The 19,201-nt window shown below is 30.8% G+C and overlaps 1 protein-coding gene across 1 annotated transcript in view; it reads left to right on the forward strand.

The window, feature by feature from the left end:
• Nucleotides 1-19,201, forward strand: part of LOC127716641 (transient receptor potential cation channel subfamily M member-like 2) — a 78,905-nt gene that overhangs the window by 21,428 nt on the left and 38,276 nt on the right. The window contains exons 4-11 of the mRNA XM_052222881.1: nucleotides 140-317; nucleotides 1,239-1,372; nucleotides 3,697-3,907; nucleotides 8,785-9,022; nucleotides 9,542-9,689; nucleotides 16,711-16,789; nucleotides 18,316-18,482; nucleotides 18,836-18,961. Coding sequence (XP_052078841.1) covers nucleotides 140-317; nucleotides 1,239-1,372; nucleotides 3,697-3,907; nucleotides 8,785-9,022; nucleotides 9,542-9,689; nucleotides 16,711-16,789; nucleotides 18,316-18,482; nucleotides 18,836-18,961 — 1,281 coding nt within the window. The remainder of the gene's footprint in view (nucleotides 1-139; nucleotides 318-1,238; nucleotides 1,373-3,696; nucleotides 3,908-8,784; nucleotides 9,023-9,541; nucleotides 9,690-16,710; nucleotides 16,790-18,315; nucleotides 18,483-18,835; nucleotides 18,962-19,201) is intronic.

A 19,201-nucleotide genomic window follows, 5' to 3' on the forward strand; every position in this document is an offset into this window, starting at 1 on the left:
TACTTCAACACAATTAAAATGATTCGCAATGTTTAATGTTTTGGCAACAAATAATTAGTATTGCCTGCATCTATTGTGAACTCAAGTCAAGGAAGTGATTTCTTATACGCTTATATTGATTTTAGTTTCTTTTTTTTAGTATACTCAAATTCCTGACACTGTTGATCAATCTCATCTACTGCGAGGAATATTACCAAAACAATGGAATGTATCTCCCCCTGAGGCAATTATAGCAATTACAGGAATAAGTCACCAGTTCAACATAAAAAACAAGCGCAATCTAAAAAAAGATCTTATTGAGGCTGTCAAAAGCACAGGTAAAATATCTCATACGAATAAAAACCTTTTTTCTCCATTTTTTCTATACAAAAATTTGCATGATATACAGGTTTGTTTGTATTTTGTCTTGATGCATCACAGTTTAAATTATAATTTGTCTCCCCAAGAATCATCCTATAAAAAAACCTACCGAATGACGACTTCATATCAGAAGCTATGACACCAAAATAATTGATGACAAACCTTTCTCAAATTTTCCGTTGATAAATTTTGAAATTATAAAGAAATTAAGCTTTCAACTCTCTCAGACAATGTTGTCTTTAAGTGGAATTGGCTTATTTGTTCATGTCCTATTTGGTAATATAGCTTTTCGAATGTTTCAGTTCTTATACATTCTGTGCTTAGAAAAATTTGGCTTAGAGGTTTTTTGGTGAAGTTAACTCCTGATAAGAGTTTCGGATTCATGACTTTGCATTCATATGTGAGGATTTCAGGTATTGCATGGGCGACTATTTTTTTTCGGTCTTAGATATTAAGACCTTATAAAAGACTGTTTTCTATACCCTGAGATTTTGAACTGAATCATGATTCTGATAGCTGATGATTAATGTTAGCCACTAAACGTACACCTTGTTGGGAAATCGCTAGCTCTGTTGAGCATAATTAGAGTGCATATGCTCTTTTCTGTCCTTTGATCTTTGTTCGCAGATAAGTGTAAGGCGTTTATCAATTCGATAAATCGGTTGTATAATCATTTTGATAGCGGATGATTCATGTAAAGCAATAAATGTGCACCCTTTTGAGCAATCGCCAGCTGTGTTAAGAGAGCATATGCTCTTTTCTGTCCTTTATCTTTCTTTGCGAATTACGTTTTCCCTATGATAGCTATCGCACGTAGACAAAAAATAAAAAATAAATTACAAAAACTACTTTCATACCCTTTTTCATTGATTTTGTAGGATCTTGGATTGTTACTTGTGGTACAGAATGTGGAGTTGTAAAATTTATCGAGGACGCTGTTAACGACCATGTTACTTTGACAGAATACAACATTCCAATAGTTGGCTTGTTGTCAGAGGGAGTATTAGATGAAGTAAATTAGCTCTTCATTAAATAATAGAAAACTAAATAAAATTCTAATATGATGTGCTTCTTTCGCTTTGTAAACAACACCGTGATAAATATCTCGATATATCTGTATTTAGCGCAAACTCAGAGTGTGCATATTGGTGGTTATTACTATTTATCTCTTAACCAAATCCGGATGTGTTGTAACAAATGTGCAAACTCTATGTTGATTTCTTTGTGTTCAAATTGAAATTGAAGAATAACACTACAGAACTGTTATTCATATTCTAATACATAACAAAAAGAATCAATGCACAAGAGCTTAAAAACATGTATAAATTCAAAATAAAATAAAATTTCGCGAAATTTCATGAATGATCCTGGCGCATTAACGTCATGTCATAACATGACATCAGACGAATATAAACTCTTCAGCTGAAGGTTTACCGTTACGTATACGCCCTAAGTTCGGATAATATTGCATTACAATGGAGTTTTGAGGTAGGTGTTGTTTCATTTTCTATTCTATTGCATTATTTGCACATTTGTGTATTTCAGCAAATCATGGCGGCTCACTCCTTAGTTACGACAGTTAACTCTGGATTTTACAGTAAAAAGTAGCCAACGAAAAAAAAAAGAATTTCTGAAAATTGAACACATTCTTTCTAGTTGTTTATTTAGAAATAATTCATGTAAGACTGGGGTGTGTTTTAGTTGATTTTAGTCTCTGATACATGATTTTTTTTTATTCTTAATTGATTTTGGCTTTTAACTATCTTTCAGTAACTGCGAGTACTCTCACATCGTACTTTCATGTTAATGTGACCTGTTGACACAATTGTAATGTTTCTTGTTATTTAATGTTTACGTATTTTGAATGTATACCAGATTTGATAAGTGTTAAGTATGACTATACATTTTCACTTCTGTTTCTCGTACTATGAACAACAATTTATTTATTTTGTAAAAATATTTCCGTTCTCTATTTATAATGTATATTTCCGTTCTCTATTTATAATGTATACAACACAATTATTTTCTTTTACCTGTGTACAATTTTCTATTTTGCGGCAAGGTTATTTGTTAAAGGCTATGGTTTATTTACGTAATTATTCAACATTCCACAGCTGTATACTACTGTTTCCTTAAATGATTCACCCCTTAATTTATTTATTTTGTATTTACATTGTGTCATACATGTATATCAAATTTATTCCTTCAGTGTATGTTCACTTGTGTATATATGTCTTTAATTGAGTTAAGCCATTTTAATTGATATTTTATAGTGTGTCTTTCTATGTTGTGATGTTACACTATTGTTTCGGGTAAGGGTGTAGGTTGGTACATTTTCAAACGTTTAAACCCGCTGCATTTGTTTGCATCTGTCCTAAGTCAGGAACCTTATGTTCAGTAGTTGTCGTTTGTTGATGTGGTTCATAGGTGTTTTTCGTTTCTCGTTTTGTATATAGATTAGACCGTTGGTTTTCCCGTTTGAATGGTTTAACACTAGTCGTTATTGTGGCCCTTTATAACTTACTGTTCGATATTAGCCAAGGCTGCGTGTTGAAGACCGTACTTTGACCTATAATGTTTTTTCTTTTACAAATTGGGACTTGGATGGAGAGTTGTCTCATTGGCACTCATACCACATCTTCTTATATCTATTAGATTTACTTAAAATTTGAAGCTTTAGTCTTACAGGGGGTAAAATAGAGCAGACATACATACGTCAATCTTACCTTCGCTTCAGTTTTTTAATTACCGGATATGTCCTATTAGAATCGAAATAATTCATGGAAGCCATATATTTGTTCGACATTTACTTATGGCTTGGCCGTGATAATCGAATTTTATCCTGAGCGTTAACGAGTAATATCATTAACGAATATCAGGATGAAATTCAGATATTAAGGCCCAGGCAATGTGTAAATTTCCCACAAATCTAAGGCTTCCATTAGTTTTTTCTTAAATAAACTATACCTTGTAAAGGAATATTCAGATGTAAGCTCACGAATACATAATGTATGAGTGATTACATGAATATAATTGGACTGCAACTATTTGCTATGATTAAAATTGAAATTAGGAAGTATTTTTTACTGATATTTGATTTAATTGATCTTTAATATTCTATGAATTGTTCTTGTTGGAATGGTATCTGCAATTCTACAAATTGTCTTGATTACAGATTTCGATCATTGAGCATGTTCAGATTGCAGAAAATCCGATATATAATGGTTAAATTTTCCTTAATCTTGAATATCATTTGAGCGGTATTTGTTTGGTAGACCTTGCATACGTATTAGATTAAAGAAAACTATCATAATTTGATTTTGGTTTTTTTGTAAGATTGAACCCCTCGAAAGAGTGATACATGGAAAAGAAAAAAAATATGGAAAAAGCATTAAAATTCCTGTCAGTTCAACAAAGGAATCATTAGATCCTAATCACACACAGTTTATTTTCCTTGGAGATCCGGATATGAAACATCTAACAGGCACTGCTTCATCTGAATGTAGAAATACTTTCCAAAGATTCTTATCGAATATCAAAGATGCAGGTAATAGTTTGCTTTTTAGTTGATACATTACATATATCAAAAAGGGACAGACAAAAGTAAGAACATTTTCATTCGACATTTTACGAACAAAAGACGGAGTTTGAACAAGTGCGTTCGTAGGGTAGTACTTACTGCTATTCAACTATAACACCCATTCTGGTATTCCTAGTAATAAAAAAAAAAAGAAACATTTGTGAGAAAGGCGATGTCTGGAGTAAATGCAATACCACCGTTTGCTCTGATGATCATAGCTCTCTAATGTTGAGAAAACTGTATATCATTTTCAAAACTCCAGGCATTGAGATACATAGATTTAATCGTGATACCAATGAATATTGCATTCATTTATATTGGATTTTGTATGTCAGTCTTAAACTATTTTCTTTGAAGCATGGTCAAATCTTTCCTTGCTTTCGGTTATATGTAGTATGGAATGGTATATCAGGAAATTATTATAAAAGTTATATTCTCTGTTTCATTCGTGCAAATTAAAACTTCAGTACACAATCCTAAAAAAATACCTTTTAATTTTCTTAGTTTGGTTTTGTATAGGGAATTATCATACTAAAATTGAGAATGGAAATGGGGAATGTGTCAAAGAGACAACAACTCGATCATAGAACACACAACAGCTGAAGGTCACCAATGGGTCTTCAATGCAGCGAGAAACTCCCGCACCCGGAGGCGTCCTTCAGCTGGCCCCTAAACAAACATATATACTAGTTCAGTGATAATGGACGTCATACTAAACTCCGAATTATACACAAGAAACTAAAATAGAAATCATACAAGACTAACAAAGGCCAGAGGCTCCTGACTTGGGACAGGCACCAAAAATACGTCGGGGTTAAACATGTTTTTTTGAGATCTCAACCCTCCCCCTATACCTTTTGCCAATGTAGAAAAGCAAACACATAACAATACGCACAGTAAAACTCAGTTTAAGAGAAGTCCGAGTCCGATGTCAGAATAGGAAACAAAAGAAAACAAACAAAATGACAATAATACATAAATAACAACAGACTACTAGCAGTTACTGACATGCCAGCTCCAGACCTCAACTAAACTGATTGAAAGATTATGTCTTCGTCATATAAATATCAGGCACACATTCTCCTGATAGGGGTTTAGTATTATACCATCATAAAATATATGAGAAGGAAATAACCCGTGTCATGCCAACAGCTGGTTTTAGAATAAATGTGTTTAATTCCGATGCAAAGACCCTATAAGTGAATCAATATTAAAGCCAAAATATGCATTCTTTAATGACCTGACAACAGTATCGTAACTATATCCCTTCTTAATAAGTCTGTTTAAAGATTTTTTTAGCTTTTGAGGTGAATATTGTCATTTTTGTGCTTTGTAAAGAATATTACCATAAAATATTGGATGTGAAATACCTGAACGTATAGGATGTCTGCATGTAGAGTTATATTTACGAATGATGTCCTTATACCGATGATAAAATTTAGTAAATGTTTTGACTAATTTGTGATATCGAAAACCCTGGTATGATAATTTTTCAGTGATACATAAATTTCTTTCGCTAAAATCTAATATGTTGTTACATACACGAGCGAATCGTACAAGTTAAGATATACAAACACCATAAGATGGTGACAAGGGAACGTCACCATCTAAAAATTGATAATTACCGATAGGAAATTTAAAATCATCTCTATTATCATAAATGTTTGTATTAAGCTTCCCGTTAATGATATAGATATCAAGATCGAGGAAAGGGCAGTGGTCATTGTTAGTATTAGCTTTTTTTAAAGTAAGTTCAACAGGATAAATTTCTTTAGTATACATACTGAAGTCGTCATTATTGAGAGCCAATATATCATCCAAATATCTAAAGGTATTGTTAAATTTTTGTATCAGATGTTGTTTTGATGGGTCTTTGCTGATTTTAGTCATAAATTGTAACTCATAAAAATACAAAAACAGGTCCGCAACAAGTGGTGCACAGTTAGTCCCCATTGGAATTCCGATAACTTGATGATATACGGAATCTCCAAAGCGAACAAAATAGTTATCAAGTAAAAATTCAAGGACAGATATAGTATCAAAGCTTGTCCAATTGACATAGTTCATTTGTTTGTTGCTACTAAAAAATGATCTAAAAGAGTTTGAACATATGTATTCGCATTCTGACTTTTTAAATGCCCATTTAATAAGGTGTGTGAATTTTTCTTAATAAGAATATGAGGCAAAGTGGTATATAGGGTAGACAAATCAAAACGTTGAACAGATTCAAAATCACCAATATATATATATGCAATTTATCAAGTACTTCCAACGAGTTTTTGACACTCCAAAAGTAATTAATTCCACTATTTTCAAAGGCCTTATTTGAACAATTTATTATCAGATTTGTTATTGTACCAAGTGTACTAGTAAGTAGAATAGACAATTTAGTAGTGGAAAAATGACTTGAAGACGAAATAAATCGATATTTGTAAGGTGTTTTGTGTAGCTTCGGAAGCTAGTACATAGTTGGGACTTTCATTGTATTTGGTTCTGCTTGTAAAGAAGTAGCTACAAGTTTATGTTTGTTACAGATGTCGTTTTCTGAAAATGGAGTCAGTTGGAATGTTGGTGAATTCGTGATTCCCTTTTGCAGAACCTCAATGTAAAATTTACGTCAAACAATAGTGATATTATTAGCAGCTTTATCAGCCGGGACAAAAATAAATTCCTTGGCTAGTTCTTTTAGTTTATGTTTGATACGAGAAATACGGTTTTTTAGGTTGTTGTTAAGAGTAAAATGTTCTTTCAAATGTTGTATACGTATATCAACTATCTTCATTACTATATTAAAAAAAGAGTCTAAAGATTTTTTGTCAGCTTTTTCTCGTTTTATCCATTTCAAACAGTAAGTACAGAGTGAGTCGTGGATGATATTAAGACTCTCATTCAAATTAATAATTGACGGGGACGATATTTAGGTCCTTTACTGAGGAATGATTTTAACTCTGGGTCGCGAACGATGTTAAGGTCTCCTGTTATAACATGGGAAATGGGGCCATACGTGTATTCGGAATCACTGCAATTACGTGACGTAGGGATATTTTCACTGATATTTACATCTTTACACACTTCGCTATAATTAAACACATATTTCCGTGTAGATTTCTTGTAAATAAAACAAATAAGAGGGAGTTCAGTATTATCAAAATATCTAGGAATTTGTTCTTTAACAGAATGGTCGTTAAAAATATCAGCAATATTTACAAAATCAAAACCTTTATTGACATACTTTATTTTAATCAAATGTTTTTTATGATCTTTAGGGCGATCAATTTTGGGAAACAGTTTAGAATAACAATATGCAATTATAATTTGAACGATTTCATACTTAGGACTGCAATATGAAATTGTGTTGCAATCCTCTAAAATTTTATTTAATTTATTTATAGATAAAGAACAGAGCTTGGTTAACAGATAATGTCTGCCGTTGTTTTTGGAAATAGAAATTAGGTCCGAAATATTTGTATGGTTGATCCGAAATTTTCTTTGATTGAGATTTTTCTACGCCCATGAGAACGGTTTTTACGAACAGTTTTAGAAACTATATCCAAAATGTTAACAGAGTCGGTTCTTGATATATTACCAATTCCCATGATATTATCATTAAGACCGAGAGGGTAGACTGTCTGTAATTTTTTAATCCAATTTAATTCAATTATTTTCCGTGATCGTACAAACTTTGAATGAGATTCACCAGGCTGCTTTTTTACTGCTTCTAAAGGTTGAACTGTTAAATATTTAATAGGATGATTGTGCTTCTTAAGATGTTTATAAATGATACTTTTGAATTTATTGGGTCTTTTAAAACGAGAAAGGTGTTCTTGCGTGCGTTTAGATACATATCGTCCAGTTTCACCTACGTACTGAATACCACATCCCTGTTTGTTTTGATGTGAGTAAATAAATAATACTGTTTGTTTTTCAAGTTATATCAGATTCAAAATTTAAAGAAAATGTTCGACCATTAAACGTAGACCTTACCGTATTGTTGATGGAAAGACGGGGACATATAAGTCATTTTTTGACATGACACATATCGATAGAAGGGTAACCACGATTTTTATTGTTAAAAATGTTAGCGATGGTAGTATTTTTAGATAAGCGATTTTGAAGATTGACACGTGTAGATACTCTTTGAACCAGTTTAGTATTTAATATTTTTCCGTTTCTAAGTTTCATATCTGTGTTTTGTTATGTAGATTTTATTAGAAGGGAGCAAAGGATGGCGTCCATAATATCAATTTTATTTATTCTTATTTTATCAACTTTTATTAATTGAATTGCTTTATATGACATATAATGGTTAGCCAGTATAACATGTAGAACATGTAGAACAAGTTACTTTTTGATACTACCTCGCAGACAAATCTTAAATGTATATGATATACAAATAAATAACATGTTATATCTCTATTGCAAATATTTAATGTTTGAAGTATAGTCTCTTGACCTAAGCAGAAAATAAACAGCTGATATGAGTTCTTTGCATGATATACTACAAAAAACTCTGCTCCAATACATTTGCAAACTAATTTCTGTCAGACATAAAATATACATAATGAAAATGCGTTAGTTAATATCATATGTATACAGTTTTATATCATAGAAACCAAAAAGAAAACTTTGTTTATTATAATCATTTGATATCAAGCTGCATTCATAACAAGTTCAAGTTCAAGTTCAATATTCTATTGTCAATTAAAAACGTCAAACACACAAAAAACAGACAGAACAAATCAAGTGAAATTGAGTAGAAATTATGACAAAATTGTCCATTTTATTGTTAAATTAAAAGAACAAAGAAAGAAAAAACGATATAGTTGTTTATTTTTGTTTTGTAGATTTCAAGACCAAAATATTTAACGACAAGCCGAGAATAATTGAACATGACTCACACAGCAAAAATGGTCAGTGTGAAACAAACGAAATATTGCCTGTTGTATTGGTACTAATTGAAGGAGGAATTGATGCATTGGAAACAGTTTTGAGTGTACTGGAAAATAACAATCATGTTGTTGTAATTGATGGATCAGGAGGAGCAGCGAATTTCCTCTCAACTTGTTATCAAATAGTCACTAGGTTTACTTAATCGTATTCACATTCGTTGATGTTGCATTATTTTGTTGTTTTTGTCGATGTTTTTTGCAGATTTATTGTAAACAATTACATCTTATTTCATATACCAAATTATGCTCCACATGTTGTTTGTGCCACCATGTAAACACTGCAAGTATTTCTAAGTAATTCTGCAATATCTTCTATTTTCTAAAAATAAGATTTGTAGTCAACTAAAGCTAGATCATTGTTATTGAATAAACTAGGCAATACCAAACGTTTTATCCAGTTGTCTCTTACTTATTAAAAAAACATCAACTTATTTATACCAATCAGCATTTTTATGCATAAAACACACCAATGTTCACTGTTACGAAATCCTGAAGATGTCAAGATAATTGTAATGGACACAACATTGTTTGTGTATTTATCTTAAATGAGTTTTAAGATAAAATTTGCTATGTGTGTCAACCTGCAAGATGTATAATGTTTTAATAACATCTTTAAGATCTTTCTTTTAACGTTTTGTGCATTAATTTTAAGTTTTAAAAAGAAGACCAACGGAGAGCAAGCAACATTGTCAGATTCTAGTGAGGATATCAGGGAATTAGTAAACCAATGCTTTGATGATGAATCGTTAGAGGAGGAGGCGGACACGCTAGCAAACAACTGTCTGAAGAAACACAAATGGGTAAAACTATTCTTTAAATACCCAAAGGAGATGTTATGGTTAAGGGAATTCGCACCATATTCATAAACATTTCAAAATGTCTCTGATAACCATAGTTGAATTTAAATTCGAATTTTATATATGATTTTAAAACACTCTTAAAGAACATACTTTGTAATGTTATGTTCAACCACATATTCAGTAAACTACAAGTAACGCAGAATTTGACTCGCAGAAAACATTAACTAATATATTGCAAAACTTTTGTAGATTTGTAAAATGATATCCATACATACAGGAATTGTATTTTGAGTTTATCTATTCAATTTATTGAAAAAATATTTTCATTTATTATATCTGAGAATTAAGTCATACAATGGACAAATGGGGTGATTTATTCAATTCAGATAGCAACCTAGAGTCTATAGTTTTCGGTTATTTGTCAACCAAAGGGAACAATATGAGGTCTAGGGAAAATATATGGCCATACTCTACTTTGTTTAACTGTTGTTATCGCTATTCTACAGAAATCATAAAATGTATCCACAAACTTTCTTAACGTCATTGTGGTCAAAAGGTTATTTTTCCTCACTTAAAAAGTTATAAAATGATATTCATCGTTATATATCATTTCCAATACACAATATAGGCCAGGGTATTTAAAAATGTAGTCTTCAAGATGCTGAAATAACTTTGATTGAAGCAGCGACGAGACACCATAAGAAAGTTATATCGCTTCATTTGTTTGACATACTAAGTGAAATCGTAGTGTAACTCTTACACTGAAGATAATATATATTGAATAGATACCTAGGTTTTTTTTTATTTCAGGCCCTTGGGCATAAAAAGGAAAATAAAATCAAGGCTATGTTAACTTTTTCATTTTTCACTTCATCGCCTATTCTTAGCAACAACAAAACAAACACACAAACTGTTTTACTCTATGCGTCATGTTGTAACTGAAAATTATATTTTGGTTGAAAAGTTACTACGTGTTTATGTCATTTAATATGGGTTGTATTCCTTCAAAAGCCATGACTTGTTTATGTCCTTGTTTTACTATATTGAAATCGGGTCAGTGAAAAATGAAAATGAATTTCCAAAGTACCATAACTATCCTCATATTGATACACGTGTAAACCATGATTAATTTGATGGAATACATATATTCTAAATAATTTGACTTTTGAGTGACCTTGTGTGAATAAGTGCACTGATTCTATTTAAGCTTTTGATAAATTATTTTACTAACTATCATTATCTACGAGTTACATGTTATTCAGATCTGTATTTAGAGTTTTTTGTTGTTGTTGTGGTGATGTATACATACCCTTCAACTTCCTTTCTATTTTTGGGTTATTTGTTTTTCTGCTTCGTTTTGATCTGATGCGATGAGCCTTTCAATTGATTTGTGTATAGTTTGCTTAAAAATTGTACTGCTACATCATTATCTTTGGCTGAAAGAGGGTTGGGCTTAAACACACATGGTTAACACCACCACGTTTTGTTTGCACATGTCCAAAATCAGGATCATGCAATCTAGTGGTAATCGTTTATAGCTGTGTATCATATTTGTTTTTCGTTCATTGGTTTAAACATAAATCAGGCCGTTAGTTTTCTCGTGTGAATTGTTTACATTTGCCATTTCGGGGCCATTTATAGCTGGCTATGCGGTATGGGGTTTTGCTCATTGCTGAAGGCCACAATGTAACCTTTAATTGATAACTTCTATGTCATTTGATATCTGATGGAGAGTTGTCTCACTGGCAATTATACCACATCTTCTTATTTTTATATGCAACTACACTTTTCAGGGACGTCAATAGTTCTGAAATTAAATAGTCTAGTACACTGTCACGATACTCGCGGGTACTAGAGTACTCGAATAAATCTTTAACGTCTAGTGAAAAGTTTTGATTTTTATAGTGATGTAATATTTTGATTTTTACCTTTCATAAACCTAATTATGATATAATGAAATCGCTTGAAATCTTAACGAAAGACATACATATTGTTGCTGAACTGAAACAAATTACAAAATATAACTTGATCCTTGGTTTTGTGTATTGTTAGTCATTTTTTGTGTCAATAGAACAATTAATAACAGGCTACTGTTTTTGTAACATAACCTGTCATAATAGCAATTATTATGTGTGTGTTTACCAAATCAGAAACGTGCCAATAAAACCACCAATATGTTCATAAAGTCCGACTGGACAGACACTTTATATCATCTGTTCCTGTGGAGTTAGTATTTTTTTTTATATTACGACTTGTCTCCTAAATTGTCAACGAAATATTTGACTTCAATAATATCTTATACGAAACAATATTTAATTATAAATTTAACAATAATAAAGTTTCAAATAACCATGTATTACATTTAATGAAGATTTCATACCAATCACCTTTACAAAGATGTCTTGATTAACAAACACACGTAAGTTTACGGCTTGCGAGTTATTAATTTATGAAAGTGGTAATTTGTGTACAAACATCATTAAATATCGTCACAAATGTCTCTAATTAGTTGCATAGGGTCTACGCAGGGCACTTTGATTGTATTATTGTACAGAAATATGATTTCACCCACAACTCCCGATGAAAGTCTGTTTCTAAGTTTTGTTACAAGTTACACTTGAAAAATTCCTTTCGGAAGAAACTGACTATGTTGGTACTAAACCACGTTTAGCGATTATAGATAATTCTGAGGCTTATTAAATATATGCTATAACACATAGAAATCTCAGGATAAACGTATTAACGTTGTGAATACATATTATTTTGATTAGTATTACTAAGGATATTCCAAAGGGAACTAAAATGAGGGGAAATGTTAGACAAATATCTCAAGATGTATAAAAGGCAAACGAATATCCGAGTACTAAAATTATATTCGTTGCATTCCCTTATATATATGAAACCAGTGTTATATACCCTATCACATAAAAGCAAAAGTAACATCTAATACACTTGGTAATAATTTCTCCCTTGTTTTTATAAAAAAGTACATCGAATCAATTGATATGTGTTAGCACTGTTCTACAAGCTATCATTTGTCACCAGAAGTGAGTTTTACTTTACCGGAAGTGACTTATTATCTCCACACTACCTACACTCTACATGTTTGGTACCGTGTTTGATTAACTATCTTCTGATACCAAAACTTCTTTTTACATCCAATGTTATTTAAAACTAAACAGTTATAATGATCTAGTAAATGCTAGTTGTTATGTGCACGTTCCTACGTATGCGTAGGATCCATCATACCTACTGCTCTGCAACAAGCTGAAATAAACAAGAACAATGTCCGTTGTGGCGAACAATAGTAACAATGATGACACACACACACACCTATTGTAATTGCAAAATATTACACCGAAGATACCATGGATTACGGCACGTAGTTGTTTTTTTGAGAATTCACAGATGATCGAAGATTTAATGTAATCGTAGACGTATTTCGTTTAAGCTTTGTATTTCTATTAGCATTTTTGATAAAATTCACATTTCAATTTAATTCCCACTTTGCGTATCATAAATAAAAAATACAAAGTAAAGCATACGAAGGATACCGTTAATCGCTGCTACATTAATGTCGATTTATATTTTGAAACTTTCTGATTGAACTTTATTTAGTGGAACATAAATATATTATATTCACAGCTAAGACTACAATTATAAATGAGTTGATCACATCTTTCGAGCAAACTGAATTTTGAATTACTTTTTAAACCACAGAACAAACATGTAATGAGAAGTGCAAATTGTATGATAGCGGTTTTCTTTACATTATGTGTTAATGTTGTCATTTTGGTAAGGAAGACATATTTATATATAAGTCCTTCTTTTAGTATTCAAATGATAAAAAATACAACACAAAGTTTTACAGGATAATACAAATCCGCATTGTCGTTTAGTACAACTTTTGATAAAATCGATTTACTTTTCGGAATTTTTTTCTTCAGAATACTGACTTTATTAGTTTTACTTACATGTACTAGTATGAAAAAGCTAAAATGTAAATTAGATCAACACATTTTCAAGAGGTACACACTCTATGTCCTTTTCTAAACGGTTAATTGAAATATATACAAGTAAATATTATATAATTGTATCGTATAAGTGTATTGTATATTTGTTGTTGTTGTTTTTTAATTTTTTTTTTATCAAATTCAATGTATTGGTATAAGTAATATGAATAAAAAGTATTTGACGTCAGGTGTTATCTGATGAAAACAAATAGCGTATTATAGTTTGTCTTTTTTATGTAAATGGTACACTACTGTTTAAGGTTATTGTGAAGGTTGGCGCCTGCTAAGACGTTTAAACACGCTGTATTTGTATTCACTTGTCCTAAGTCAGGAACCTCGTTTCTCGTTTTCTTATACATATTAAACCGTTGGTTTTTCATGTTTGAATTTTTTTACACTAGTCATTTTGGGGCCCTTTATAGCTTGATGTTCAAACAGTGCAAAGACTCCGTATTGAAGGCTGTACTTTTACTTATACTTTTTACTTTTTAAACATTGTGACTTGGATGGAGAGTTGTCTCATTGGCACTCATCTCACATCTTCCTTTTCAACTAGATTTTCTATCTAACTGCAATTTACTTACATTAAGTTGTTTAACGTTAAAAAGTTAAACTCATGATAAACAAGAGGTTACTCTTGATTTTTGTTAATAAAACAATGTAGAAGTAAAAACCCCAATTTCCAACAATTATACGTCCACACCGAAATAACAGAGGGACATTTAAAAGAACAAACCCATATTTTCAAACATTCGAAAATGTCAACTTCAATTATACCTTTTCTCTAATTTTCATGCTTCTTTCACATTTATAGATCGGTGTGAGAAAAATATGTCTCATCTCTAGAGCAAACTTTGTTCTCGGAAAATCATTAATCAAAATTAAATTATGACGTCTAACTTTCTTAATTTGTTCTGAAGTTTATATTGTGACGTTATGAAAAAGGTGACCCTGCCTGATGACGTCACATGTAAAGAGCACTACATCCTGGAAATCTTTGAAAAGGATGGATAAAGTTTAATCAGATAAAGATTTCATTAGAAAAACCGATTCCAGTATAATAATTCATGTAATACGATAATTTATCACTCTCAGTTATATTTTAGATGATAAAAAGCTCGTTAAGCCTCGCATTTTAAATTTTACAATTAAACTGTCTCGAGTGCGCGAAATATCGTAAAATACTCGATGCAGGTTTGGAATCTATACGTCACAGACTTTTTTTTCAAATTTCTAAAGAACTGCTAAAAAGAGTCTGCAGATATAAACAAGACAAAAGTTGTCAAAGGGAACTGACAACCTTTAAGAGATCTAATATAAAGAGCAATAAAAAGTAAAAACAACACTTTATAAATTTCACGAGTTTCCGAATAGTTTCTTTTAAGATTGGACTATTTGTAGTATCACACGGAAAACATTTTACCAAAATCGATTACACAAGATATGATTTTCGTTCCGTATTGTTAATGTTCCCTTTTAGACGGTGATGTTCCGTGATCCCTTTATACGGTATATTCCTAACTCGTTTGATATGTCCATGTCTGTAGTGACGTTTTTAATAGATACAAACGAGACAATAAAAAAATCATAAGAAGGAAAAAAACCCAGACACTAACATAACAAAACAAAACGATTGGAAGACAGGCAACGGTCTAATAAACACTACGCAAAAAAACTAAGACTTAGTACAGGAATATACAAATACACCACTGGTCACTTTTAAGATATTTGTCATTATTGGCAATTGCTGCTGATGGTAAAAAAAACCTGTACTACCCATGAATAGTTTTCCCTGTTGGTAACTGAATTTTGCATAACATGAGCAACATTGCAGGTTCCACTAGTGGAACAGGATATTCCTAACCTTCCAGAGAACCTTAGTTCACGTCTCGATATTATTTGAGGGGAGACGTTGAAGATTTGCTATATTTTTCTGCTGTATCTTTTGTGGTATTCAATGTATTTATCATAAGAAAATTGTTCTATTTCAAATAGTTAACATATAGAGTAGGAGACTTGTCATGTTCCGATGTTTTATTTTGGTAATGACTTATGTATAGATATAGCGAGGAAAATTTACCAATTTGTAAGTGTATGCTTCAATTGAACGGGTTATGACTTACAACTGATTTAAACTTAAATTACACCACTGGTGTCACTAATTGACTGGGAAAATCCCAAAAACCGTACGTAGAGCGTCCGTTTTGAACTGATTATAATTTCATGGTATATGTTTTGCCAGTTTTAGTTTAGGTTTGTGTTGCTCAGTTATGTAGATTAGAATAACAAACTTTGTTTTTTAATTCTCCAAATATTGAGTCATGAATTTTTTATGTTGTAGTAATACGATAAGCTTTAAAAGGAACATACAAGAGTTACTTATTCAGATAACATATACAATCTTGAATCGACCAATCACAAACGTTGTTGCAAACTTGACCTTGTGACGTCAAACAATTTTCCATAATGCAATAATGCATATAAATTAAAAACTACTTAACATTGCAAATTAAGGTTAAAACGACAAAGATACAAATTGAATAAAAAAAAAATGCATTAAAATGACAAGTTAAACCAAATGAATTAAAACGATTGCATTTCAATGACACATTATACCATTTGAATAAAAGAATATTACATTTAAATGATAATATATACCATTTAAATAAAAACAAAAAATACAGTATTTAAATGAAATTAAACCAATAAAATAAAAAAAAATATTGCATTTAAATGAACAATACAAATTATTTGAAAGCAATACCATACCTTAGTCTGAAGCTAACATTTAATCATTCAATATACTTATTCTCCTTTTACATCATTCTTAACATTGGTTGCTATAGCTTATTAATTGATGGCTACTTACATATCACTATCAACAGATGTACAAACAATCAAAATGAATTAGCAGTGATAATTTATTCAAACTCCTCCTCACAATTTCCATAAGATATTTAATACAAATTATTACAGCATGTGTTTTTTTTCTCTATTCTATTTTATAGATTCATATATATTCGTTAGAGAAAAAATCCACCAAAGTAGCCGAGTTTATTCAGAATGCTATATTCAACACATACAAAGGTAATCTTAAAAACACTCAATAAGAACGCATTTCATACTTTTAAAATAATAATAAAAAAAAGAATATGCTTCAACTTTCTTTTTTTAAAATCATCTTTTTAGCTCAATGACTCTAACTTAAAATATTCGAACTGAGCGAGACCGTCTCTACGGTAAACATTAAGATTCTTGATTGCATTTGAAAGAATGGTCATGTTGATATTTGTATAATGAATATTGACGACACTGTTAAGGTCAATTTTGGATATCTGTTGAATGGTCTTACTTTAGGTGCTTTGAAGACACTTTAAATCGGTAAAATAGTAGAGAAAATACACTATATATTTTTTTTTTATCAATTATACTTTATTTTGATTGTGTGTACATTGTGCATGTCATTTTCGTCAATTGCAATGACTAAGTCACGTTACACTGATCAAATTAGTTGATGACAATACAGTTCATGTTATCAGTCAAGATATATTATCCCGCACCCGCAACTACATATACACATATGTGCATATATACGTTTTATACTTATAATTGATTGTTGTTGATGGCTTAGCCTTTATACTGTTGGGGGATTTGAGTTTGATAACGAACGTTATTTTACATGAGAAGCTGAATCATGAACTTTTAATTAGTGTACTATTTGCTCCACTCATATGTGATGTGGTGTACTATTCGACCAAATAATTCTGAATGATTTGAAATGTTAAAAATGTAAGAACAAAATATTTTAAATCTTATTATATACACTGATACGATGAATTATTAATAATTTTAATGTCAAAAGTCGGGCGTGAATGAACATCTTGCAAAGGACTTTTTTCCACCTTCGAATTTCTGTCGTAAAACATGTTGTTCAGACTGTCGATATTATCATACAGACTACATGTACTGGTTGTCTGACATTTGTTTGTTATTTTTTTCCTTTTTTTTTAATTGAGTCGTATCATCAATAATTTTTATAAACACGTGTGCATTATTGAAATATTTCAAAACATCCAAGGCTAATATTGATAAAAAATTTAGTAACCAACTCGTTCATAACAAATTAATGAAAAACAATCAGATATTGACCCCAACAACATGGATATTTTGATAGTCCCAATTATACCCTAACTAGTAAAGGGAAAAAACATAAAGGTAGTACTTCTCACCATTATCATATACTTTGACACTTTTTGTATTTTAATTTAAAATCAAATTTAAAGTTAAAAAAAATAACAGATTTAAAAGAAGCCTTTTACTTTTACAAATTGTGAATTGATGGAGAAATGTGTCATTGACACTCATACTACATCTTCTTCAATCTCTCTTTTCCCATATCTGATAATACCGCTGCATATTTCGCTAAGGCTTTTGGTAGTCTATTTATGAGTGAATACTTCAGTAGATATAAAAATATTATAACAATTGATGGTGCTGTTCAGTTTGAAAAAAAAATGATAATAAAATTAAACGCTTTATTTCATTAAAGCTTTATCAGCCGTTCCTATTGTATTACACATGTAAGTACATTTTTGTTATTTTAATTTTGTTAGATTACTATAAAAATGAAGTCGACAAAGCAAGTGGACTGAAAAAACATGAACTGAACATCAAGGCAGTTAAGAAACAATTGAAACTTGTTGAAAAATGGAAAAGATGTGATATTGCGACGAAAGAAATCTTTATTTCTAAACACCGAACGCAACTTACATATTTACAGGTATGATAATTGTTCTCTTTTGTATATTAAGTTGTGAGTCAAAGTCATATTTCCTTAACCGACAATGTAATGCAGTATAATTACCGGGAACACATATCTTATCTCAATTTAATTTGACCAATAGCTAATCGAAGACTTTATGCGTTTTATAATTGTTTTGAGATGCATTTCTGAAATATGCTGATTTTGTTATTCTTATGTTTCTGATTTTATGTTTTTATATTATTATCGGTATTGTGATTAAGGATATAATGCTTTGGTAGAACTTTATTTTTGCATTTATCATTTATTACGGTAAGTTGGTTTGTATGCCAAAATGAGAACATTCTGATGTATTTTGTTTCAATTTGCAGACACTCGATGAAAAAAGGATGGGCAAATTGCCAAATGAAATCAAACACGTAATTGATCAGGTTAGGAAGAATTATAAAAAACATTCGAAAGATCTCGCAAGCTCTTATACGCAATTCAAGAAGGATGTAAGTATTTTTAATGTTGAACAATTGATATAAACACGTTAAAATATGTCCACATGGCAGAAATCGTTTTAATTTAGACTAGGGATAAAACTAGTGTTTAGATATAATCTGCATATAAACTTTCTCAAGAGCAGAATAGTTATAACGTTATAAAATCAAACAGCAATACACGGTTGTGTTATCAAAAGTTCGATATACTCTTTTTATAAATCAAACATTTATTTGTTATTCTTCATATCA

The sequence above is a fragment of the Mytilus californianus genome, unplaced genomic scaffold (genome assembly GCF_021869535.1).
Source record: "Mytilus californianus isolate M0D057914Y unplaced genomic scaffold, xbMytCali1.0.p SCAF_9, whole genome shotgun sequence".
In the NCBI taxonomy this organism is placed as follows: domain Eukaryota; kingdom Metazoa; phylum Mollusca; class Bivalvia; order Mytilida; family Mytilidae; genus Mytilus; species Mytilus californianus.